The following is a 27,434-nucleotide window of genomic DNA, read 5'->3' as shown; positions in this document are numbered from 1 at the left end:
CTTAGAAATCATATGAGACTTGGATTAATTGATTCTAATCTTAATTAATGAATTTTTCAAAATTCAGAAGGAACTATTAAATGTATGACGCTTTTCAACTAAATAAATTATTACATATACAGATTCACATAAATATAATTAGTATGTACATAATTACATTCGACTTCATCCAAAGTATGCGTTTAATTTTTCGTTACGCATTTCATTGTTTCCATTCTATAATACAAATCAGCAATATATCATAAAATAACTTAATCTGGTTCACAATAGAAGTAATATAACTTTGTACTTTAACAATCACGTGGAAGCGCAACAAATATACACACAAAAACATTATGGTGAACATATATAGACTTTCAAACCATAAATTTAACATGGGAGCACAAATTTATCATGGAATTGTCAATATTTGGACAATTGATATGCATATTCCTATGCAGGAAGACATGCATATAACTATAGCTTTAAATTTTTTCATATAAAAATATACTCTGCAAAACTTTCAACAGGTATTTTTGGAATTAGGATTTTTGAAAAGCAATAAAATATATCTACAAATGATAACATATCCTATTAAAATGTTTCAGCATCATCGCAATCACGAGTATCATGTCCAAACACTGCAAAACAATTAAAACAATTATAAATAGAATTACAAAGATAGAAATTATAAAGAAACAATTAGAAAAATTGATGTGAAATATTTAAGAAATATACTTAATAAAAAACTTTGTATTAGTGTTTGTTTATAAAAAATATTTTTCCAAAATTTCACTAATATTTCTTAGAAACTTAAAAAAATGTTTAGAAGAGAACTTTACATATTTCTTCCTAGGAGAAAAAATATTATAATAAATTATTATAAATATAATAAAAAGAATTTCAATTTATATAATTCTAAGAAATGATTTCTTACTTTCACAATTTTCGCAGTACGGTCTTTCCATCGGTGCTTTTTTTGAAGACTTTACGACTTTTTCCGTATCTAGAAAGTCTTGAGCTTGACGTGGACAATCTTCCGTTTCATGTAAATCAAATTGATCACAAATATCACAGAACATACGTGGTGCAGCCATACGTTTCTCTAATGTTGTTCTTTAATCAAAATAATATTAAATTAATAATGATTAAATTAATATAATTATTATTATATTATTTACAAGATATATTTGGTGAAATATTAAATATAACGAACTTGGTATATTCGTCAGCTTCATTGGAAGGTATCCCCATTTCAAGAACTTCCACTTTACATAGTAAAGTTTCGTTTTTACGTTGCATATCAACTATTACAGAATTTAAGAAATCTATTTGACTTTTTGCTGTTTCATATTCTTCTTTTAATTTTAGAATATCAATATCCTTATCCACTGAAATCAATAATTTCATTTTATAATATATAATTATAAAAATAATATATATAATTAAAAAAAAAAAAAACGCAAAAAAAATTTATAGATTTAAAATAAATTTCACCTATATGTTGTTTCATATCACCTCCAGCTGCCTGCAATATAAATAACAATTTATTATATATAATATTTTTATAATAAACTTATGACAAAATAAAAATCAAAAACTTACATCATAACTATTTTTTATATTTTCGCGAGTTAATTTTAACTGATTTGCTGCTTCTGTCCATTTAGCTGTAATTTGTTTATTCTCTCTTTCCCTAAAATAATCAATATAAGTGTATAAAACATTAGGAATATTTAGAAATATTTATTTTTTACTTACAAATTACTTTGTACTTCTTTTAAATGTGTTGCTTCCATTGACATAAGATTTAATTTTTCTATCAAATTTTGAATATTTTTTTCAGTTTCTTTTTCTTTAGTTTTCATGATATTTGTAAGTATTTCAATTTTTTGTTCTTGTTCTTTAAATAATTTTTCAAAAGATTCTTTATTCTCAATTAGATTTTTATTTTCTTTAATCGCTTCACTTAATTTACTTTGCATAAATTTAACTTCTTCACTTTCTATCTGTTTATCCATCTTTAATTTTTCTGTTTGTGCATTTTCTAAAGCTTTAATTTGTGCTGTTAATTTATCAATAGTTATTTCTTTATTATTTAAATCATTAATTTGTTTCTCTATTATATCTTGAAAGAATTGTTGCTGTTTTTCTAATTCAGAATTTTTTTGCATTATAGATTCAAATTCAGCTTGTTTAGCTTTCATTTCACATTCTAAAGTATTTTGTAATTTCATTACAGATTCTTCTTTGGAACTTTTCAATTCTTTCATCATATGTTCTGTTTCCTGAAGTATATTATTTTTTACATCTAATTCTTTTTGTATAGTTTTTAACTGTGATTCTAAATCTTTTACATTTTCTTCTAATTTTGATTCTAAAATTTTTACATTATTTTCTAAAGAAATCTTTGTTTCAATAATATTAGATATTTCTTTTTCTTTCTCTAATAGAGCTTCCTCTATTTTTTTCATGTCGTTTACTTTATCCCTTTGTTCTTTTTGCATGGATATGAGAGTATCATTCAATTTAAAAAGTTGTGTTTCAAATTGTTCAGCTTCTTTTTTGGTTTCAACAAGAGCGTTTTCTTTGTCTTTAATTGTATGTGTAGCAGCAATTAATTTATCCTTTAATTCTTTCATTTCATTATGCATAATATCTAATGATGTTGTCAAATCTTTATCCGTAGCTTCCTTACTAATAACTAAACTTTCATTTGTTTTCTGTAACTCTTCATATTTCTTTTTTAATTCATGCAAATTAATATCTTTTTCTGTTATTAATAATTCTAATTTTGAGCGATTTGCTATTTCAACTTCTAGTTTGTCTGTTAATTCTTCAATCGTCCAACGATTAGCACTTTGATTTGCTTCTAATTTAGACTTTGTTTTTTGTAAAATCTTTGTTTCTTCTTGAGAAGTATTTAATTCCATTTTCAAGCCATTAATCTCTTTTTGAAGGGAAAATATCTCTTCTTTAAGTGAATTTTTTAAAGTTTCATATTGTTTTTGTAAATTAACCATTTCTTTTTTGTTATTTTCTAATTCATTTAAAAGATTTAATGATTCCTGCGATTTTTCTTTAAGCTGTTCTTTAATACAGTTATTTTCTTTTATTTGTTTTTCAAATTCTGTATTTTTTGTTTCAAATTTTTTTATTTTAATAGATAATTCTGTATTCAATTTTTTTTCTTTTTCTAATTCAGATTTATTATTCTCTATTTCTGAACATTGTATTTGAATCAAATCATTAGCTTTATTTAATTCTATTTCCATATTATTCAATTTTGATTCTAATGATTTGAGTAAGGTTTCATTTTTGAATGCTTTATCTTTAATTTCATCAAGTTCTTTTTCTTTTATTCGCAAATCTTCATTATATTTTATAAGTTGTTCTGATGAATCAGTGGAAGTACTTATTAGATTTGTTATATCAGCTTCCTAAACATACATAATAGAAATAAAATATACTTTACATTAAGAACTTGCATTTTTAAAACTTTAAATAGAATAAACTAACCAATTTTTCTTTTTGAGATGTAACTTGTGACAGTCTATTTTCTGAATTAGCAACTTGTTGATTTAATTTTTCTATATTATTTTCAAATTCTCGAAGCTTATTCTCTAGAACCGTTTTATTTTTTTCCGATAAAGTAAGTGCATCCTGTAATTCTGAAAACAAACAATAATTAATGTTAATTTAATAAAATATAAATATAATTTAATATCGTATTGTCTTTTACCTAAAGTCTTTTGTGTGAGATTTTTTATTTCTTCATCTTTATTTGCAAGAAGTGATTTCAATTCTAATACATCAATTTCTAATTTACTGAGTAATAAAGATTTTTGAGATATATAAGCATTTGCTTCTTCTATACATTTCACTTTTTCTTCAATTTGATTTTGATAACGTTTTGTTAATTCCTCTATTTCAGCTGCAGTTGTCGAACGAAGATCTAATAATTCTTTTTCTTTCACTTTTAATTCTTCACTTAATTTTTTTAATTGTGCAGAGGAATTGACTTCTGTAGCCATTAAAGAAGCAATATCATGCTCCTAATATAATAATAAATTTGAAATTAATAAACTTAATATTTACAAAGAAAAAAAAAAGTACTTACTAATTTTTGTTTTTCTTGGACTATTTTAAAATTGTCTTCAGTCTTTGATCGATATTCCTGTATCTGCTTAGAAAGCAAACTATTCTTTTCTTCCATTAATTTGAGTTTTTCATTTAGTTCTAAAAAAAAAATATTATAAATATTTTAATCTAGTATTTATATATTTCGTGTCGTTAATATACCTTCAAGTTTCTTTAATGCAGCGGATAATTCTTCATCTTTTTTCTTATTTATATCAACTTGTATAGATAGTTCTGTCAACAATTTTTCAGTTTCACATATTTTTTGATTAAGTTGTATAGATACTTCTTTAATTTTCAAATCTTTCATATTCAATTGCTCATTGAAAGATTCTGAAAGCTTGTTTATCTGATTTATATTTTCAGTCTTAAGATTCTCTAAAGTAATATTTTGTACTTCTAATTGTTTCTTTGATTCTAATTCTAATTCTTTTGTTTTTATTTTCAAAAGATTTTCTTTCTCTTCTATTATCTTTTGATATTTAAATATTAGTAATTCTTTTTCACTTGTACTTTCTTTTTTAATATTTTCTATTGTTTCTATAGCTTTATGCAACTGTTCTTTTAAAGAACTTGTACTATTTTCAAATTCCTTTTTCATATTTTCTATCAATATATTTTTTTCTTGTAAATCTTTTACCACACATTCTATTTCTTTTTTTAAATTAATCTCTGATTCTTTATGAATTGTATTTTCTTGCTGATTTTCATTCAATTTTAATTCTAATTCTTTTATTTGAGTTATGTATCGTTCCATAACTAATTTTTCCTCTTGCATTTCTTTTTCAAGATTATTCTTAGTTTCTTCTAAAATTTTATTGCGATTCTGTAAATCTAAATTAAATTCATAATTAAAATAAATTATATGAAATAATATTTAATAAAACATTCCTTTTTAAGATACCTTCAAATTGATTTTTTTCTTGAGCAGTAACATTGGAAACTTCATTGCGTAAACGTGATAATTCTTCTTCTGTTTCAAATAATTTTATACTGTCATGTTCAAGTTGAGCAACACGTTCTCTTTCTTCCAGTAATTGTTTTTCAAGATCTTTAATCCTGTTTTCATTTACAGTATTTACCACCTAATAATAAATGCACTTGTTTAATATTTTAATAAATTAATTTAAATATTAACTATCATAAAATCCATCAAGATATATGTTTTTTACTGATCAATTTAGGCAAGAAAGCAATAAAATACAAAAATCTCACTTTTCTTGTATGCCTCAATAAATGTAAGATATATTATTTGATTTTGCAGAATAACAATATACATTTGTGTGTAACATAATAGAATCAAAATAAATAATAAATAAAGGCAAATACACAATAAGTAGATAAATAAATAAATAAATAAATAAATAAATAAATAAATAAATATAAATAAATAAATTACATCGATAAATAAATTTTTCATATTATTAACTTAAATACTTATTACGTATTAATGATTGATGTAAAGCATAAATTTAGCATGAAAAAAGCAATGCTGAAAACAATTACGTTTGCAGTGCACCATAAAGCGTGTTAAACCCGCACCTTTTTAACAAATTTCAATAGCATAATAATTAAATTTATGCATTATATAAATACGATTTTTTTTAACTCTATTCTTTACTTTCTCTTTTCTTTTCTTATTTTTATATATCTTAATTATATAAGTATCAAATAATAATATCATCATTATAATTCTGATATTTAACATTAAAGAAAATTAAGAATTAAAGAAAGAGAGGAAGTACTACGACGTCATCGTTTTTGACAAAATTGCGATGAAATGCTAAACAATATGACTATAGTGACGACAATACAAGTATAAGCGGTGCAGAAAAACAGCGTCATCAACCCCTTGTCTGTCTCAAACGGCCAAGTGTCCCATCGGATACTCACACATTGTTCACTTCTTTCTTTCTGAAAATAAACGATAAGGTTTTTGCGTTAACCCATAGCCTAAATACAAATATTGTCATATACCTTATGAAATCTTTCATTTTTTATTTTTAGTGAATTGTTTTTTTAAAATATAAAAAGCATTGATCACTAATAATTTAAAAATAATTTATATTTTTTTTAAATTGAGCTGCATGTATATTGTAGCTTTACCCATCACCATTTATTATATATAAGCTCCTAATTCTAGAAAAAGCATATTAATCTAGATTCTAATTTTATATAATTCTTCATAGATTTAACAAACAAAGGGGGGCATATAATATTTTAGAACAGAAACGGAAATTTGATAAAATAAAGTGAAACAAGGACAAATATAAAAAAACAATATATTTTTTTTATTTCATTTTGCATTTTGTTAATTTGATTGATTTTTAAATTTCTTTTTCATTATATATTCATACTTACCTTATGTATTTTTTAAATAATTAATATTTTGACACATATCTTTTATGAAATAAAAATTATAAAAATGTATACCTGAATATCGTCCTTGTTAATTGACTCTTCTTCAAAACGAAATAGAAGGTCTTCACATTTTCTTTTTTCCTCTTCCAATTGCAAAACAAGTGCATTTTTCTCCTCGAGTAATTTTGAAAACGCAACCTCCGCTTCAGAAACTGTTTTTTGCATTTTTTCTCGATACTAAAATTAAAATTATTCTTTTAAAATATTACTATAGTATTAAATGAATTACATAAATGATACGTATAACGTTACAACCTGCTCATATTCTTTTACAATTGATATAAGTGATTGTTCTGCCTGATCTGCTTGATTTGCAGCTTTTGTAATTCGTTCACGTTCTAAATCTCTTTCCTTTCGAAGAATCTCAATTTCCTGTTCCTTTTCCTTTAATGTTTCCTAAAATGATGGAAATTCGTATAAGAAAAGAATTTATAAAAATTATTTTCAAAGATTATTTATTAAAAGAATTTATTATAAAAATTGTATTATTTCTTATGATTTCAATGAAAACAAATATTTAATTATTGTCATCAAAATGTGTGTATCATATATTATATATTTGTGTATTATATATTTATAAAATGTATGCTTATTCTTATTATATCATAATATGTATGATATATATGTTTTTATCTTACAATTAACAAATTTTTATCGTTGTTTTTTAACTCTTACGTTATTGGAAAACCAGTTCTCAATAAATAGGAGGAGAAAAGCATATAAATGCATATAAAGTTTTTCCAAAATAAAAATGCGTAGTGTTTTTGTGATACAAAATTTACAATTGGAGTATATGTAATTATCGCTATATCATCAACGATTAATACATTGAATATATTTTATTTTCAATATGAATTTCAAAAGCGTAATATCTAGAATTATTCATTATACACTTGCTTTGACGACATCTAATTAAATAAATGTGATTTGCATCATAAATAATAGTAAAATAAATTTTTTAACTTTTTATTGAAAACTTAAAATATTTTTTATCTATGAAAAAGAGAAAGACTTTATAAAAGAAATATCCATCTAGGTAAGAATCAAATTTCAAGGAGATTAAGAGGAATGGACGGATGATTTTATTAACATTACATACACTTTTTTAAACTACTTATTATCTACTGTACAACTAGTAACATACTAACAAATAAATTTATACTATCTACAATGATTAAATGAATCATTATGACAACTCTTCATTTTCAATTATATGTTTGAAATTATGCAAATATATAGATACAATGCATTCTTTAATCTATTTCTATAGTGTAGAATGAATGAAGTATACATATACGTATTACATTTCTATTTAAGGAATAATAATTAACCAAAATAAATGTTAGATCATAATCTCACCTGCAGGGTGATTCGTGCAGGTGTCGAAGTGCGCAAACCAGGCCTCTGGAATTTTGGATGCAACAAAAAACAAAAATATATCATGCAACAGCCATACAGTTAAATCGCAGAGAACTCCTTTTTTCCTATTCTTACTTACTTTCAATAAATAAATATTTAATATTAAATATTTTTTTTTTATTTTCGATAAAAAAATATATAAGACTCTGTGAAAAAAATACTGTACTATTACATATGACTGCTTTAAGCGTTCAATAAAGTCAAACAATGAGTCCAAGAATCAATATTAAATATTTCTTTGGATCATGAATTAAATTTTATCTAATATTTGACAATGTTATTAACAAGAACAGCAACAATAATAACAACTGCAAATCTATAACTATATTAAACTATCATAAATAACATCAACTGATATTAAACTAATAAGCTAACAACTCGCAGTTCCACTCGCAAACGCATTTCAAAGCAGTCTAACAAAAGAAACGATGCTTTATTCATACAAATTGAAAAAAATACATTCGTTTTACTCGAAACAACCAGAGAATCATTCTATGATCTCTTCTATAGAATCATATAATAGAATCATATAATTCTATTATGTATTCTATAAAAATAATATATAATATTCTAAATAAGGTATAAATTTAATATTAAAACAAAATATATTAACTTTCAAAATATTAAGATTGATTGCTCAGTTTGTTACAACAATTTTATCTTTCTTACAAAATAATAATTAAAATAAAATTATATATTACAAAATATAATTATATTTATATACATATATTATACAAAAAATTCAAGTTTTAGAATTTCATAACATTCAACAGAAAGCAAAATGTAACTTTTATAGTTATAAAAGGACATAATTCAATATTTTTGGTTATAAATATATTAATATTACACAATATACACTATAATCCATAAGTTTAGATATTTGGTGTATTAGGATATAAATAAATAAAAGAATATTATAATAACAAAAATAAAAAATATGATCGCTTACGCTAGAACAAAAATATAAATTAAACTTAACAAATTATGGATATTTATGGATGAAAGTGTATATTTAATTAATTTATCCTTTTAATCCTCTGACTGTTCGAGTAAAGACTAAAATCAAACAAAATAGATAGTCAGGAATCTGCGTTCTGGAGAGAAGATACAAGCTGCAGGCCATCATCCTCCTCATTCTGGTACCGTGAATCTTACCCTCGCGGCACTAACACCAGCTCTAGTGGCTGTACTGGTGGTGCTGACTATGCTTGAGACCGAGACCAATGACTCTCTGGAACCGGTCTTCCTCAGGGACGTGTTTAAGGCGGCGCCTGTCGGCCTGTGTACCATACATGATGACCTTTTGCTGGTTGGTGACCGGCTAACCTTGTGCGCGGGTGCGAACAGACCGTATTTGGGTCGACACTCGAAATACCTGAATGAATGCTAAACTAATTAGTAAAGTGAATGCAGGAAATAGAAGTTAAATAGATAAAATTTATTATATAAAATTAATGGAATTGCAAAGTCTAATTTGTTTTTTAAAAAAATGATAAAATGAGACAGAATAGATAGTGATAATAAATCTGAAGGTTGTCGTTGTTCTGCATTCAATCGAGATTATAAATATAGCTTTTAGCATGATCGAATCGCGTTAATTAATTCTACCTTGCAGAACTGTATAAGAAATCCGATTGAACAAAACATTTCTTCCCACGCTGCTGCTTTTTGATAGAGAAACGTGTGATTCTCTATTGTATAATCTGAACTGAACATTTCAACCGCTCGAAATAAAGATATCGAAGAAAAAATAATAAATTTCAAGTAGATAAACGAAATATTTTTAAGAGGTTAAATAATAAATAACTGAGAACAATAGAAAACCAATCGAACGAATAACAATAAAAAAGTTCGCATGTATTTAAATAATATAGTATCATCCAAAATGGAGGATATTTCACACGATAAAAAAAAAAAAGACGATCTTGAGTAACTTAAAATTTTCAGAGAGATATTATATCAGATTATAAATTTGAAATAACGATGCAGACCTTTTATCATTGACGGAACCATCATTTTTCCCAATCGGATCATCCAATTCCACTCCACACCATTCACCGGCTGCAAACTCTGTCGTGCCGTAATACTTGAGGACACCAGTTTTACTGCCTTGGCTGGATGATACTATTACCCTGTCACCTATTCTGAGATCCCTCTGGGACACCGTGGACGATAGACTCGTCATTGATGCGTCTGCGTGACGAGTTATAAATATTTTTCTTATAACGTGTGAATTTTTTGGAGAAAAAAAAAATGCATGCAAGAAACATTAAAGTAACGTTGTACAATATAATTTTGTTAAAAAAATCTATATGTATGTATGTATTGTAAGTAAATATTGATGATTATAAGTAAATTATTAATCCTCAACTGGAAGAAACGAGAAAAAAAGGGGTTTCTTGGTAAATGTAAGATTTATATTTAATAATTGTGCTTTAATATTAGAAATTTCTGAATATAGATATATCTGAACTATAAAGAATCTTAGTGAATCCATTTGGATATTTCTAGAACTTTAGTTTTAAGGTTGAATAATAAGAAATTTTTCTATGTTCCATTTTTGTTTTGTTTTTATAGAATATTTTATAGAATAATATTTAAGATGTAACTCTAATATCAGTTGAGGATTACTCCAAAAATGCACATTTAACTTAACAATTTTGACAATCAATGAAAAAAAAGTGAGGAAGCTATTCAATTTATTTATTAAACACATAAAACTTGATATATAGAAATTTAATAATATAAATAATAAACGTGAATAAATGTAGACTACAAGACAAGAAATGCAGAGATTGCAAAAGACAATAATACAATCGTTTCTTTCAAAGAGATTCAAAATACTGAATAAAAATATTAAACAGCCTACTACATATTAGACACAACAGTAATAAAAGTAGCCTACATAGTGCGATTTTAAAAGCTATACAGCGTGCAACTAGACATTCCATTCAAAGCGTAAACAATTTTACAGAGAATTTTGCAGAATTTCTCTTTACCTGATTTTCCATAAAACAATTTACCATAAAACAAGTGATACAATACACAATTTACAATTTACAATCCTACCATAATTATACTACCAATTTTTACCTTAAACCTACAAAATTCTCGAGCATCGAACATGATTCCTTTTTTATTCTACAATTCTACCAAAGAAGAAATTCAAAAAGGGTGAGATACATAAGAAGAACATATTCTTTCACATTCCCCTTGCACAATTCTCATTCCCAAACAAAAGTGCAAGCACACTACGGACGAGGAGAGTATCTCTTGCAGCGATCCTTACTCAGAGACGGAGACATGGACTTGCTGAGACTTCCTTTCGAGCTGTCAGGTGGCGAGGTGGGTGTTTTTTGTGTGAGTGAGGCCTCAGAGGTATCGGGCAACGGTGTCCTGGTCAGTCTGGTCAATCGTGAAAATATTCCACGTTTCGGTTCGCATTGGAAATATCGGCATCCGGCCACGGATCCGTCGTTTTTGCCTGAGGGATCCATTCCGTTCTGTTAATTTTCATCGAAGATGCGATTTCCTCTTCGTCAAGAATTAGAGAAGGCAGGCTTACCGATCGGTTCGTCAAGGACCACTCCAGCCCAGTCTCCAGGTGCAAATTGAGTTTCGCCGATATAGGCGATGGCGCCTGGTTTCGTGCCACCAACCCATACTCGATCTCCGATAATAAAGCTGTCCGTGTCCTCGGTAAGGACCACGCTGTTATCTGTCCAGGGCGGAATTATAAGTGTTTAATGGCATCATTTGAATTCTGTGCCTCTTTCGATGGAATTTTCTTTACTGAATTTCTCTTTTAATATTCCTTTCCTTCTTTTTTCATCGCGATAATTATTTGGAGAAGATGATATTGGGATATGATTGAATTGATCAAATTTTTCCTTTCATTTATTTCAGGAAGATGAATTGGGATAAGGGATTCTTGCAATATTCGTTAGTCGTAGAATTTTTGATTGAAGTGGCTTCAAGAAATTTCGTGAATCTGTGTACAATTTTATATTTCTCTTTTATATTTTGGAATTAAATATATATATATATATTTTGATGAATTGCTTAATATAGTGTTGAGAAAACTCTCTTATCCGGATGGAATAACTTAAACTCCTTTTATTTGTTCATTAATTTAAATTTTCTGTTGATCATTTGATGACATTTCAAGCGCATGTGCAACAATAAAAAGCTACGAGAAGATTCGCAAAAGAAGACGATGCAATCGAATACAATTATTGTTATCGTAGAGTGATGCGAGAGCCATCGCCCATTTTAAAGAAGATTAGTCATGTCTGAAAGAAACTGTGGTCATAGATGTGTTGATTGAAATACTTTGGAAATCACGTTTTTGGATGAATGCCAATATATAACAGCGAAACTACGTGATTCGTGTATTAATAAAAGAATTATGTGATTATAAAACGGAAACAATATAAAGCAAATTTTGTTTATATATTTCTACAACATGTACATTCAATCATTGTATATTCTCTTCCTAATTCCTTTCCTAAATAACATATTATTTTTACAATACAAATTTTGAATAATTAATTCTAAATTCTACATTATTAATTATTGAGTTCAAAATTAAAAAAAAAAGATCTAACAATTGACAATTTAATATGCAAACATGTGAGGTAGTCAGGTATCTTATTCTAAATTATAATTTAATATACATATACCTATATATTTTATATTACCTATTAATTATTTACATATTTAAATGTTAAAAAAAATAGGCGATAAACTTTACATCTCTCCGTTGAAATGTTCTAAGACACAATGCATAAATATAAAAAATAAATAAATTTAAAAATAATAAAAAAAAAAAAAAAAAGAAAAAAGCACCTACCTGATCCTCTGCGCAGGCCAGCTTCGCTTAATCGACGGCCATGCGTTTCCCAAAGATGATCCATTTGGCCTGTGATCATGCAAAACAATGCAAAACAATGCAAATCATACAAAACGAAAGCGTAATTTCACGGAGCAAACAAGCTTACCGCATTTTATTTTCAACCCTTGTTCAAGGATTGAACATCATAAAAAAATAAAAAAGAAATGAAAAAGAAAAAAAAAATTAAATGGATGCAGTGAACGTCACTGTAATATAGAAGATTCATATATTACGATCATGCGTTACGCACGATAAAACAAATAATAATAATAGGTTTTTTAATTGCAATTGGATGATACGTAATAAGAGAGGAAGTTTATTTCCTACGGGGCAAGTTATTAAGCAAAGGGTTATGTAAAACAGGGATCGCAACGAGGTGTGTTCAAATCGATAATTATGCCTATACGGATTTTATACTTAACCCTTTTATGATAATTAAGTGATATAATATAAATTCATATATATATACTTTAAATTATTAAATAAAATTATCAATTAAAATTATATTAAATTCGAAGAAAATATAGATGTAGAATCAATATAATAAATGTGATGATTAATAATGGAACTTTTATAAAATGTTAAATTATTTATAAAATAAAATTTGAGATGAACCAATCTCTTTCATAAAATATTACCATATTAAAATATTAAATATTAATATTTAATATTTATATAATATATATAAAATATTATTCTTAAACAATTTTTTTTCATATCATTTAATCTAAATTATTCAATTGACAAATAGAATTTCTTTTTTTCTATAATATCGTAGATTTCTCAATGATAATTCAATTAGAATGTAAGACGAATGTATTATCTCGAAGCTTGCAACTATCCTATGATAAAAACCAGAGAAAAATGTCACGATTCGCGATTTAATTAGCTATTCATGAGTGGTTGGTGGGCGAGCCAATGGTAGTAGGTCGTTTGCGTAGGTAGAATTCTCTGTTCGACGAGATCGATTCGCGATTAAAATGAAACGATAGAATATAAAATCGTGCATATAAAAAATATATAAAGATGCTTTTTTATCACAGGATATTTTAAATATATTTAAGATTTAAATAAATTATGCAATTTTTTGAATGATAATAAAAATTAAGTAGAGACAAAATGTTTAATTTGGATAATAAATAATGTATAGAAGTGAAAGAGTAATAATAGATTCATTGTTTATGATTTTTTAAGATTATTGTGAGTAATAAAAAAATAATGGGATGACTAATTGAGAAGATAAGTGAATAATATCAAAACAATGAAAAAATAATGAAAAAACAACGAAGAAGTATTATTTTTTCTCGAATAGATTGTAAAAAATAATACAAATAATTTATATTTGATAATAAAATTATTGTATAATAATAATAAAAATCCCAGAATGAATGTTAAATTCAAAGTTTTGATTTAAACTTTGATTTACTCATGTATTCTTATAAAATCAATCTTCAAATGCTAAAACGTAGTTCTACTGTCAAAACGCTATATAAAGATCGATGCATCATCGTCTAACGCATCAAATTGTTAGACATGAGTCACCTAAAAAAAAAAAAAAAAAAAAAAAGTATACTGAAGAAACAATGCAAGTCCAACGACCAATTGAATCCAGGTAAATCCTATATATAATGAACAACTATATAAACATACAGTAGGATTTCTTTTACTCTATTTCTAAAGATAAATATACTACACAAGAGAGTAGAGAGTACTAAAATAAACATTGTATTGTGTCAAATACCTTGACCGCGTAACACATGGTATACTTGGTAATAAGATACGTAGAGTAGTCATACAATCCAAGATACCTTGGTTCCGCACGAATGTGGATGATCCATATGTAAACAAGGTTAATGGTAATATCGATTCGATTACTATTGATATACTATAGTTGTCAGATAGCAATTTGTTCCTGGAATCTAATCTAATGAATATTTAATTGTAGTTCTCTGTTCCAGAATCATTTTTCAATCATGCTCAACAAATGATGTATCAAATTTTTCTTACTTTCTTGACAAATTGGAGAGTTTGATGATTTCAATTTTTTTAGAAATTAGAAATTAAACATTTCTAATGAGATTTATCTGGAAATTAAAACTATTAGAAAACTATTATTGAATTGAGAGAATTCAGATTTCTATTCTTATAGAAAAATTCTAATAATTCATTTCTTCAATGTCACTGAAACAATCTTGATTGAATTAATTTCCAAATTCTTTTATTCTTTCGATTTTATATTTTATAGTTTACTCGATATCATTTAATTTTTGAAATAACAAATTACACACTGAAAGTTATATTAAATTATTCATGTTAAAAACTTATATTAGAATTAATAATGAATTGAAAAGGAAGATTATAAAAAAATTTAAATATATGAAAATAAATCCTAAATAAATCTCTATATTCTAAATTCTTAATTAAAATAATTTATAATTAAGAATATTTCTAAAATTCTTATGAAAAATTATTCAACAAACATTTAAATTTAAATTTTTTCCAATAGATAAAGCAAAAATATAATTTTTCAACAAAAAAGAAATTTAATCTCTCTCAATAAATTTTATTTGTATTTTTTTTAATATTATTTTAAATAATGAAGTCATTTAAGAAAATATCAAGGATATAAAAAATTATATTTTGGATCTAAATGGTGTCTGACCATTAAATAATAATAAAAAAGATAATGAATGCAACATATTACATATTATATTAGTGGCGCTAATAAAAAAGTAAATCAAATTCGTGAATCAATCTGAAAACCAGTCGTTGTCGCTTTAAATATCAAAGAAAACGAACAATATTTTCAATTTCGTTCTCTATATCTAGCCGATGATGTCTTATTATTATTTGTGTCATGTGTTTGCATTATTTAGCCAATGAATTTTATAAATGTTGATTATCAAAAATCATAGAAAAAGAGCTTAACATCATACACAGATATTGATCTGAATAATCTTCATTGAAGTTAATTAAAATGAGAATAAATTCTTGATATGACCATGGATTATTTTAAATAAAAGAATGAAAGATTAACCGTTAACTTTTGCCTTATTAACATCTTTAATGAATTGCTATATTAGGAAATCATTAAAAAATTTCAATGAAAGATATATCAAATAAATAAAAAAATAAAATTTATAATAAATAACATTCACGATTCTCTTCAATAGTATTCTTATCAAATTCAATAGGAAAAATATTATAATAAAAATAAAATAATATAAAGTTATAAAAATAAAAGATCATAGTTTCTTTATGATCTTTTTTAACACAGAATTACGGATAATATTTCAATAATATGTTAATCTTGATATGTTAAGTATCAATATTTTAAAGTCATGGATCACTATGAATTTCCTTAATAATCAATATCAGATATCGAAAAATTGTATCCAGGTATGTGTTTCCATGTGGAATTGAAATCGATTGACATCGTTACCTTGAGCTTTTCTATCGTGTTGCGAAACTCGAGCCCGATCAGCAATACGTGCGCGATTGATCATGGGTGCAAGATAGACGCCGTGAAAATCTCTGCCCGAAATGGAAAGCATGGCAAGCACGTGGGAGGAAAGACGGAACGCACGGTTGGAAATTGAGCGTACAATAAACACATGCGAATTGCATAACGTAATGTGCGTCATACGACGATGACTGCACCGGCACTACACGCGTCGCGGTCTCTTCCTAGTCAACGAAGTCACTGGATGAACCAATAAGGCAAGATAGCTGCCCTCAATGCGAGACCAGGAGCTTTTGTACGCGGCTAGCATCTCTTTCCGCTCCGCGCGCCATGAATAATCGAATAGATTAATATGTAGATCTTGCGGCTATTCTAGAAGAAGATCAAGATTTATAAAATCTTTATAAAAAAAAGTATTGATGGAAAAAAGAATTCATACTTATATAGAATGTTGGAGAAATATTAAGGATTTAAAGTGATGATATTTAAGATAAATTGATAAATAGAAAAATCACCAGATTTTTAAAGAAATTATTTGATAGACTTTAAGTTTTATAAATAATGAATTATATGATATGTTTTTGTAAAGTAAGAAACAATAATATTTGATAATTGTATTGGGAATTCAAGAGAATCAAAGATACAATTGCTATATCAAAGTTAAATATCCATCATGAAAATAGAACCAGTATTTAATTTACTAATTTACTAAAATATAATTTTATAATAGTGAGGAAAAGAACTAAAATATGAATATAAAATGAAATAATAATATTTTTAAAATATACTTATATTTTTAAGAAATAATCAAATAACTTCAAATATGAAGGATGAACAACATACAAAACCTTAACAAAAATTAACTTCCAATAAATCCTAATAAAAAATTCAACAAGAAAATCCACCAATGCTTTAAAAAAAACATCATAACAGAAAACACAATCAATTTACTTGCAAAAAGCAGAAATGATACTGTGTATCATTCAACGATCCAGAGTTAGTAACAACAAAATAAGGATTCACTTTACCATTGCATCTGTAATTTCTTCAATGAAACAAAATGTTCACGGTAATCGATAACGATCGTAGATTTGTTAATGAGAAGTCGATATATTTACCAGATCGCTCGGACGAGATGCGTTGCGCTGAGAGGTGGAAGAACGACTCGCAAGAAGTTAGCGAGTTCGGGCTTGTAAAAGTATTCGTTCACGCTCGTCTCAGGGTCTCGTGGGCGTACTCATTTACGTGGTGTGGGGAATTAACGGATCCCAGCTTCATACTGCTGTAACCCTTTATTTGTATCGTTTCCTCGCTTGATGTATACATGGGCTAGGTATGAACCAAGCTCGATGATTTGTTAAATTCGTTTAAATTTTTTATAATTATTGTCAATGCAGATTATAAATATAAATATAAAATGATTCTTCTTCTTTTTTCATTTATAAATAATATTGTAAAAATAGAATAAAATAAAATATTTATATTTTAAATAATATAATGAAGTATATACTGTGATGATATAAATTTCAAATATATTTGTGTAATTGGATTATCTATATAATAACAACCTCAAATAAATTATTTTAACCAAACCACACGGCTGTGTATAGTTATGGCATTTTTTAAAATATTTAGAAATTCTTATCAAAAATTAAATGTTTTACATATAGCAGACAAAGAACATTAAACATACAAAATACATTAAAATTTAAGCTAAGGAAATAATATGTATGTAAATAAAATTATATAATTTTTTCAAGACATGCATATATAATATAATGTAATAAATAAATTTATTAAAGACTTACTCATTGATGGTCTTGGAGGTGATGGTGGAACTGCTGGTCTTGGTGGTAAATTGCTGCATGGTCGACCAATTTTTGATGGTGGTCTTATTCCAGATGGTTTTGGATCAGACATGTTTTACGTATGTAACAATATTATGTAACACTGAAATAAAAATAATGGATTAATAAAATTGAAAAAAAAATTCAAAAAATATAAATAAAATGAAAATTAAAAAATATAATCATATATTAATATTTTAATAGAATATTAGTGCAATGAAAATAATAGTATATATAAAACATCAAATACAATAAATTTTTTAATTTAAGATATATCATTTAATATTACAAAAAAAAGAATATAGCTGCAAAATATTAATTTTGTATTAAATATTCGAAATATTGAATTTATGAAAAAATCAAAGATAATTAATAAAGAAACTACAATGACACACTAATAATTGGTTCTAAAGCAATGTTTACATTCAGTACTCTAAGGTTAAATATATTTGTATTATTCAAAAGTAAAATGCGACAAAAAATTAAATATTTCTATTTCCGTTATTCTAAACGTAATATTGTGTTTATAAAAATATAATATTATCTTTTTGAATTCATTTCAAAATTTCCTACAATATGATAATAAAAAAAAATCTGATCTTATTTGAAATATTCAAGGTGACCTTGGTTTTGTTGTGGAAACAAATTATTTTCGAAATTTTTATTATTACCATTTGTTGTATATTCGATACCGATAAATTTTTGTTTAAAATTAGCAAATAGCCGAAAAATCGTTTATTACGTTAAATAGGACACTATATATATATATATAAACAGAATAATTTCAGTTATTAACATTAAAATAATTTTAAATTAACTTAATAAACAATCTTTAAATTTTACATTTGTATTTTATTTAATTTCTGTAAAAAAAAGTATATTATGTTAAAAATTCAAAAATTATAATTAAGAAATCGTTATATTATATTAATCAAAATCGACATTTAAATTGCGTATATAATTATAAAATATGCAATAATTATAATAAATGCTGACCCTTAAAAATAGACATACGAATATAACTATTATATTTTTATTCAAAAATAAAATATGTTAAAACATAAATTTTGTTTGAAAAAAATATTAAAATATTAAAAAAATGTCAAATGGAAAGTTAACCTCTTCGGAATCAATATTAATCATTAAAAATACAATCATCATACCTTATTTAATTGTGATATGATGAATTTACGTACAATTAATTAACATATTTTACAATATCACTATATTTATGAAGAAGCACTATAAAATATTCGCACAAATTCACACAGTGATCAACGGAAAAATGACAATTAGTGGCGCCAGAAGCGCCGTTACGGTCTACTTATGAATTAATTTAGAATTCTCTGTCAATTTTTCTTCGTATTTCAATATAACCACAAATAAGTTATAAAATAGATTTACTAACTTATAGAATTTTATTTCATGTTCTGAAATATTAGTAGCACAAAAAATCAGACTGTTTAGTATGCTCTACGACTTAGAATAGTGAATATAAAAATTATATTTAATTCATTATATTCAATTCAATCACAAAATTTGATAAAGTCAACAGAGTTAGTAAAGTTTAAAAAAATAAAAATAATTTTTTTAATACATTTTATATAGCATTCATTGTATTCATTATTGATTTTTTAATTGCGAAATAGATTCCTGTATGACTTAAATTATTCATGAATTAAAAATTACATTTATTACATTTTTTTATTATAACATAATATCAATTTGTGAACTTTTTTTATTAAAACTGAATTTATGTATACATATTGTATATTATATATGTGAATGTCAGTATAGATAAGAAAACATAAACGATTTTATGAAAATTTGATAAAAATAAAAATATTTCATTAAAATCATATAGAAATTGTAAATATTTCTCATTTTTTTTTTGACAACTTTCAATTGTTATTTTTATTATACAATGATTAACAATATGAAAAGAATAATATAAAATTGCATATAGGATAAGCAAAGAAAAATAAAATAAAATTAATTAAATATTTGAGTTATTTTTTACATAAATTTGAACATAAATATATAAATACAAACAAATGAGCAAATAGAGTAAAAAGGATAAAAATAGAGTAAAAATTCGGGAATTATCTCTGGAATATGTCAAATGAAAATGAGCAAAGATAACAAATAATAGAAAAAGATAGAAATAGAATAAGTATTTTAGCATCATTTTTTAAGTCAAAAATATCTTTTCAAAGATTGTTTTTTTTAGAAGCATTTAAAAAATGATGTTAATCCTCTTAAATTCTCTTACTTGAATATAAAACTTTAAATTTGCCGCAAGAAAATTCATTTGCATTTAATAGGAGTAGCATAATGTTGTGGCAACTCTGAGTCAAACCATTGATTGATCATTGAAATATGACGTTTCAAGAATTCTTAGAAATTGTGTCGAAATAAATGTATGAAGAATATTTTTAAAGTAAAATTAATATTAATAATAATTAAAAGAAAAATTAAAATATCATAGTATAATATAAGAAGTAATAGTGAATAATTTAAAATTAATTAATGAAGAACAATCACGTCAGAATGTCTTTACATGATATGTGATATCGTTATATAAATTCTGTTAAAAAATTCAATTTATTCTTTAATGTCAATATGAAAATCTCTTATTATTAAAACAAATCAATATTTGATAATTAAAATAATTAATATTAATATAAACATTTTGAGATTAAATAAAAATGACAATTGATTTATCAACAGTACCACTTGTTGCTTTATCTATCGAATCTACACAAGTTATTTCATCATTATTAAATTCGCCAAAAGTTATTCCTTGCGAAAATAAATTACCAAGGTAATTAATATTTGATTAATATAAATTTTTTTAAAAATTTTATCTCCATTAAGTTTTTAAGTAATCAATAACTTTTTATATTTTTAAATTTTTAGAGACTGGAGAGGTCTTGCTCATTTATGCGAATTAGGCGGAGAATTAATGCCCTTACTTATATCACATCCAGATCCAACTGCATATATTTTAACATATTGGAAAAAAAAACAAAAAAATATTACAATTAAGGATTTTCAAAATTTATTAGAAAAAATCGATAGATGGGATATTTTAGATGATACATTAAAGCTTTTTGGTTCGTAATTATAATATTATATATTCTACTTTAAATTTTTCTCTATCATATTTAAATTGCAGTAAGAGATGGTGAAAAATATTTAGAACAATCGCAAAAGTCTCAAACATCAGCTGAAAAAATTGAAAATGACAGTGAGATAGAAATTCTTACTGTAGGTAAGTTAAATATGACAGTACATAAATAAAGCAAGTAAAAATTATTACGTATATATATATATATATATATATATATTTTTTTTTTTAATAGATGATCTCTATAGAAAAGAGCAAGGATTATCGGAACAAAATTATGATGCATTTATATTATATGCTGATGAAGACATTAAATTTGCTAATGAAATGGTGGATAAACTTGAGAAAGAATATAATTTGAAGGTAAAAATTTAAAATTATTTTATATTATATATAAAAATATATAAAATATATTTTTTAGCTTTGTTTAAAAGATCAATTACTTGGTGGAATTACCTTTGAACATGAAGCAGTAATGAAATTAATATCAGAACGATGTAATAGGTTAATTGTTATTATATCACCAAATTTTCTTAAAAGTCCAGCAAATAAATTCTTTTTGAATTATGCTCAAGCATTGGGCATTGGTAAGTTTTAATACGTATTCCTTAAATAATATAATTTATGGTTTTAATTTTGTATGTAATTTTTGAATCAGGAAGTCAACAAAGAAAGATTATACCATGTTTATATGAAAGATGTCGATTACCACCTCAATTACAATTTATGGTCATATTAGATTATAATAAATTGGTTTCATATAATTTCTGGGGAAAATTAAGAGACTCTGTACAAGTATCAAATAAAATAAAAGAAAATCTAAATATTTTTCCCATAAAAAATGACAGCAATTTGAATGTGAATAATGAAAATGATAAAGATAAACAAAATACAAATAATGTAGAAAGAAAGATTGAAATAGAAAAGCTTGAAATACAAAATAAAAAACAAACGTTTAATATAAAGGGAAATTCAAACCAATTTGAATTTGTTAGTATAAATAATAATTCAAAGGATAATAATAAAAAACATAATCATTTTTTATTATGGTCTAAAATGTGGTCCAAAAAAAGAGAAAATAATAAAAAAGAAAATGCTTCAATTACAAAAACAGTTAGTTTACCATCTATTGAAACTTTGGATCCATTAAATTCATCAACAGAATTAATGGAAAAAAAGAGTAAAATAAGACTTATAGATAAATATAAAAATATAAAAAAGTGCAATTTATTAAGTTAGTATTTTTAAAATACTTATTAAGTTGTAAAGAAACATTTATTACTAATTGTTTTACTTTATAATTGAAGAAATAAAAATTGTAATAAAGTATATAAATTCATAATATAGATATAGTATGTATATAATAATGTATATATAAATAATATAAGATAGATTTATATTAAACATTTTTTTATCTAAGAAAAAGTTAAATCTTCATGATTCATTAATTAAGTGTAAATAAAATTAGGTTATCAAAATTTAAAGAAAATAAATAATGATATACTGAAATATTATTAATTTTCTTATAGATAAAAATGTAAATATATATTTTAAGAATATATAAATTATATATAAATTAAAATTAATTAAAATGAATCCTAATTGAAATTTCAGAAAAGGAAATCTAATTAAATAAATAAATAAAAATAAAACTTTTAAAGTAAATATTTACATGTATATTTTTATAAAAATAAACAATTAATATTAATATTAGTATTACTGTATGATTAAACTAATATTAATAAAATTTTACAAATTACTAATTACTAATGCTCATAAATTCTCTTGAACATTAATAAGTTTAATAATAAAACAAATGAAATTTTAGTAAATTTATATTTTAAATAAGTAAATTTTATAAATTATTCATGATTTAATATAAAATTATAAAAAAAAAGTTTATAATACACAACTTGTTAATATTATTAGTTGATAAATTATATTATAAGAGGGCTCTGACATCGAAAAACGTGATGATAGTTGTGCTTGTCTATTTACGCGAATAAGAATTTTCTTTATTTATTATTATTAAACATAATGTGAGTTGGTTACAGAAAATATAATATTGTATTAAGTAAATCTTTCCCACAGAGAGTTAAAATAGTGAAAATATTAAATTGATTTATATCACAGGACAACGATCGTTAAATGTTTTCTGTAATATAATTCCCGCCAAATTTTTTACATTGTGGCGCTATTAATTGACATTGTTTTTAATTTTGTTATGTTTTTTATAATCTAGTATCATGTTTCAAACAAATATTAACTATCATTAAAAATAAAAAAAGACTAAATATATGTTTTATAATTTAAATAAGAAATATTAAAAATGGTTCGTCGAAAAAGTAATCCGAGGTTAGTTGACATAAATTTATATGATTAATATTAAATAAATTAATATAACAAAATGATATATAAATTGATTATAATTATATATTCGATATTCGATAAATTTAATTCTCGAAAAAATTATTAACTTTTTAAATTATTTTGTTTAAATGTTTAAATTTTAAAAGATATATAAATATAAATATTTCACAAAATTAAAAGATCATTAAATAATTGCTTAAAAATTATTGATAAATTATTATTTCAAGGAAAATGCTGCAATAATTATTTTAGATTCATTTTGAAAAGTAATATTTCTATTGTGCGCCTCACAAGAAATCCCATGAAAGAAATACGAATTTGATTGGTTATTTCTAATAAAGTGAACAATTATATAAAATAGAAGTATCTCTTAAGTATCTTAAGTTTTTTATATTTAAAGTTTTTTATATTTGCATATTTACAAATATTATATAGCATTTTGTACTCGTGATTAAAGAAATAAAAAACGATATGTGAAATGATTTTCTTTGAAAATTTTATAAAATCAAATTCTCTAGGGAATTATTTATTCATTTTTTTCGAGATATTAACGACTATGAATTTTAGAATTAAAACAATTTAGAAATCGATAATTTTTTGGCAAAAATTTAATGATGCTTTAGTATATAGCATTAATATAAATATTATTATATAATTATGTGAAATATTTACAATTATGCATGTTTAACTGATACAGGATTGTATTCGGAATACGTTAGTTATTCGTTAAATTTTCTAGGAATTGAAATTCGTCATGGAATTCAAATTAAAAGTAACAAACATAAAATAGAAATCGAAAACATCGAAAATATTGAAATTGAAAAAAAAATTTAACGCAAATTTCAGAAATTGTTAGGGATAACTGTGTCAGTTAAACGTGTAAAAATTATGTAAGTTAAATGCATTACTAATTATATTTTTTTTGTATGAAATTTGTAAAAAATGTAGTTTTATTATTTTAGATCAATTGATGATCCACAAAAATCACCTAGCATAAAGTCTAGAGTAAGTGTATTTTTAAGAATCAATATAATTATTTAAATATTTTTAATATTTCAATATAAAATCGATTATATATATAAAATATTATTATTATTATATATTTTTTTAGCCAAATATATCAGCAAACAGACGAACACTTCGGACAGCGCGAGCTTTAAAAGAAATTCGATATTTAAGAAAAACTGTAAAATTAATTATACCAAAAGCTCCTTTTGCTCGTTTAGTTAGATATATTATTATAGATTTATTTCCTAATAGTGACGTAGACAGGTAAAATTTTAAATATCTAAATTTTAAATATAAATTTAATATGTTCTAAACTTTAAATATTCAACTCACTTTTATAATTCATATCTAGAATTCAAGCATCTGCACTTGAAGCACTGCAAGAAGCAGTTGAAGCATATATTGTTCAATTTTTTGAAGATTGCACGTTATTGTCACAACATGCAAAACGTGTAACTCTTCAAATTCAAGATGTAATTTTATTGCGTCGACTTAGAGGAAGGGATGATATTATAAATAGATAAAATAATTTTATTTTTAAATTCATCATTTGTATCATATAATTAATTGAACATTTATTTCATATATAATTAATATTATTAAAAAATTTTAACAATTTAATGTAACAAACAACAATTAATGTATAATATAAATATAAAAATTGCAATTTTTGCTTTATGAAATAATATTTTAAATAATATTTTATATTTGTAAAAATGGAATTTTTTAGTATCAATAAATTAAACTTGTATTGGTTTGTTCAATAAGATTTATTTTATAAGAAACAAACTTTTAATAAAATTCTTTTACTTTACGAAACTTTGGTAAAATATACATTTCTCAATTTTTAGATAGGTCTTTAAAATAATATACGTCGAAGCTTCGTAATTCATTTCATATAGATTTTGTTTGAACTTTCTATGTACGTATGTAAAATAACTTCAGTTAAAAGTGATACAGTAAAAACGATAAAATAATATCGTAACCAATTGTTACGTTTAAATTTCTTTTGTTATTTCGTGCGGGTTAGCTGCCATCACTGACGACATATGTCATAAGTGAAACACATTATGATAATCTAAAAAACCGACTAAAAAATAGTATTACAAATAGCAATGCTATCTATCTACGCATTTATATGTATAATCTATAATACAATTTGATAAGGAAATATAAAAGTTACCTGAAAAAACAGGTTACTTTTTCATGTTTGTATTACATCGAAAATATCTCGTACTTCTCTTTTTTTCGCATCTCTTTCTCTCACTTTCATTTTCATTCATTCACTCATTCATTTATTCATTTTCTCAATCCTGGATTTCTGAAGGCTTTTCTTTAGGCACAATATTAATTACATTTTTATGCTGCCTGTATTGTACAGAAGTAAGATTACGATAATTCGTAACTTCATTAGCAATATTTCATAATCATTTTTTTTATTTGCTATACATTTTTTAAGTATCATGTATATTCACAGTTAATAGGAAATTAATTTTAGAAAAATTTTATATTATTCTTTTCCTTTTTGTCCTTTTAAACATTTTAAATATGTACATTCATTACGATCATTATGAAATTAAAAAAAAAAAAGAGAGAGAGAAAAATATTGTTTATCGAGGCAAGTTTATAAATCTCGAAAACATTTAATACAGAATAGAAAAACAATTTTAAGCGAATATACATATACCACATTTGGTTGCAAGAAGTCGTATAGTTGGATTTACCAAGCTCGATCGACAACATATTTACTATAATTAATCAAATTGTAAAATTAAATAACAAGTCTTTATATTGCCATAATTTGAAGAAAGTTATTTCTTCATGAAAGACCGCACTTTATTTACGCATTTATCCATAAAATTTTTCTTTCGTTTCGGCTCGGCTCCTGTTGGAAGTGAAAGTAATGAACCTTCTTCTTGCGACTTAGATTTATATTCGTTTGATAAAATATTTTCGTCGGAATCTAATCCCGCACCACAGCTCTTCGCTTTAAGAAGTGTAGATTTATCATTTCCCGTTACCACCAATCGTTTTTTTAATTCTGCACTATCACAAGGATCGATATTTTCTGAGCTTGTCTGAGAGTCCTCTTTCTCATGTTCCATACTCGAAGTATCCACACTCACAAATCGATATGGTTTCGATGGTCGCATTAGTAAGTGTTCTTCTTTAATACTATTCTCTTCAGAACTTGATTTTTGAATTTCTTCTTGTTGAATAACAGTGACTGATTCTGATTTCGTTTCTGTTTTCAATCGTTGCCTAGGAACTGGTATTGGACTCTGATTCTCATTTGTTTTTTGATCATTAGATTCATTAGAATAAAGATTAACGATTGATCCTTCTACTTCATTCTGTATTTTTTGTGATACAATTTGAGAAAGATTATCTTCTATTTTAATACCAGAAAGTTTGTCTAAAGGCTTCAGAGATATTTTAGAATCAATTTTACTATCGTTACATAGCTTAGACGACTCTTCAGTCTTCATATCTGGCACTACACTATCTTCATCTAGTAAGCCATCTAAGCTTCTAGACCTTGGTCTCACTTGTGCTTCTGATTCTTTAACAGGCGAGACTGATTTTTTCTCATTTGGATCTAATAATTCTAATGAACGAGATCTAGTAGATGGAGAAGGAGGATATCGCGGAGGTCTTTGCGGCACTGGACTTCCTCCAGGATGTGTGTGAATGAACTTCAATCTCGGAGACGTAGGTGGTAAACCTATTAACCAACGGGACGGACTTGATGATTTTCTAAGC

At 24.7% G+C, this 27,434-nt stretch overlaps 4 protein-coding genes across 20 annotated transcripts in view; 2 read left to right on the top strand and 2 right to left on the bottom strand.

Moving 5' to 3' along the window:
* Positions 1-117: 117 nt before the first annotated feature.
* Positions 118-19,496, bottom strand: CLIP-190 (Cytoplasmic linker protein 190). 9 transcript variants are annotated; one of them, XM_086909609.1, is made up of 22 exons: positions 19,327-19,496; positions 18,125-18,266; positions 12,812-12,880; positions 11,525-11,677; positions 11,249-11,443; positions 9,951-10,152; positions 9,115-9,334; positions 7,900-7,944; positions 6,796-6,936; positions 6,553-6,717; positions 6,013-6,033; positions 5,024-5,204; positions 4,282-4,953; positions 4,100-4,218; positions 3,722-4,034; positions 3,499-3,650; positions 1,741-3,419; positions 1,585-1,675; positions 1,477-1,507; positions 1,196-1,370; positions 917-1,095; positions 118-620 (listed from the first exon to the last, which is right to left on the bottom strand). In XM_086909609.1, exons 2-22 carry the CDS (start codon positions 18,234-18,236, stop codon positions 574-576), a joined length of 4,962 nt encoding a protein of 1,653 aa, XP_086765735.1. In that variant the 5' UTR covers positions 18,237-18,266; positions 19,327-19,496; the 3' UTR covers positions 118-573. The 9 variants fall into 9 exon arrangements, with proteins under 9 accessions (XP_086765735.1, XP_086765736.1, XP_086765737.1 ...); XM_086909610.1 differs by lacking the exon at positions 6,013-6,033; XM_086909611.1 differs by lacking the exon at positions 12,812-12,880.
* On the top strand, positions 19,460-25,435 carry Myd88 (myeloid differentiation primary response protein MyD88). 4 transcript variants are annotated; one of them, XR_015292423.1, is made up of 9 exons: positions 20,500-20,987; positions 21,083-21,279; positions 21,342-21,437; positions 21,529-21,656; positions 21,715-21,880; positions 21,952-22,527; positions 24,626-24,668; positions 24,775-24,935; positions 25,024-25,435. XR_015292423.1 is itself a non-coding variant. In XM_086909616.1 (7 exons), exons 3-7 carry the CDS (start codon positions 21,129-21,131, stop codon positions 22,530-22,532), a joined length of 1,122 nt encoding a protein of 373 aa, XP_086765742.1. In that variant the 5' UTR covers positions 19,460-19,719; positions 20,894-20,987; positions 21,083-21,128; the 3' UTR covers positions 22,533-22,802. The 4 variants fall into 4 exon arrangements, 3 of the variants coding, with proteins under 3 accessions (XP_086765742.1, XP_003698762.3, XP_086765741.1); XM_086909616.1 differs by lacking the exons at positions 24,626-24,668; positions 24,775-24,935; positions 25,024-25,435 and adding an exon at positions 19,460-19,719 and having other exon boundaries at positions 20,894-20,987; positions 21,952-22,802; XM_086909615.1 differs by lacking the exons at positions 24,626-24,668; positions 24,775-24,935; positions 25,024-25,435 and having other exon boundaries at positions 20,487-20,583; positions 20,894-20,987; positions 21,952-22,802.
* On the top strand, positions 22,681-25,435 carry LOC105736932 (uncharacterized). Its single transcript, XM_012493774.3, has 4 exons — positions 22,681-23,648; positions 24,626-24,668; positions 24,775-24,935; positions 25,024-25,435. The coding sequence occupies exons 1-4, from the start codon at positions 23,623-23,625 to the stop codon at positions 25,193-25,195; spliced, it is 402 nt and encodes a 133-aa protein (XP_012349228.1). The 5' UTR covers positions 22,681-23,622; the 3' UTR covers positions 25,196-25,435.
* Sarm (sterile alpha and armadillo motif) overlaps positions 25,221-27,434 on the bottom strand; it is a 118,568-nt gene continuing 116,354 nt past the window's right edge. For all 6 annotated transcript variants that reach the window (XR_015292421.1, XR_015292419.1, XR_015292420.1 and 3 more), the window contains one exon: positions 25,221-27,434. The gene's annotated coding sequence lies outside the window, so the exon portion shown is untranslated.

The sequence above is a fragment of the Apis florea genome, unplaced genomic scaffold, assembly GCF_048593485.1.
Source record: "Apis florea isolate Af1SG1 unplaced genomic scaffold, ASM4859348v1 contig_3158_pilon, whole genome shotgun sequence".
Taxonomy (NCBI): domain Eukaryota; kingdom Metazoa; phylum Arthropoda; class Insecta; order Hymenoptera; family Apidae; genus Apis; species Apis florea.
This window is presented reverse-complemented; position numbering and strand designations above follow the sequence as displayed.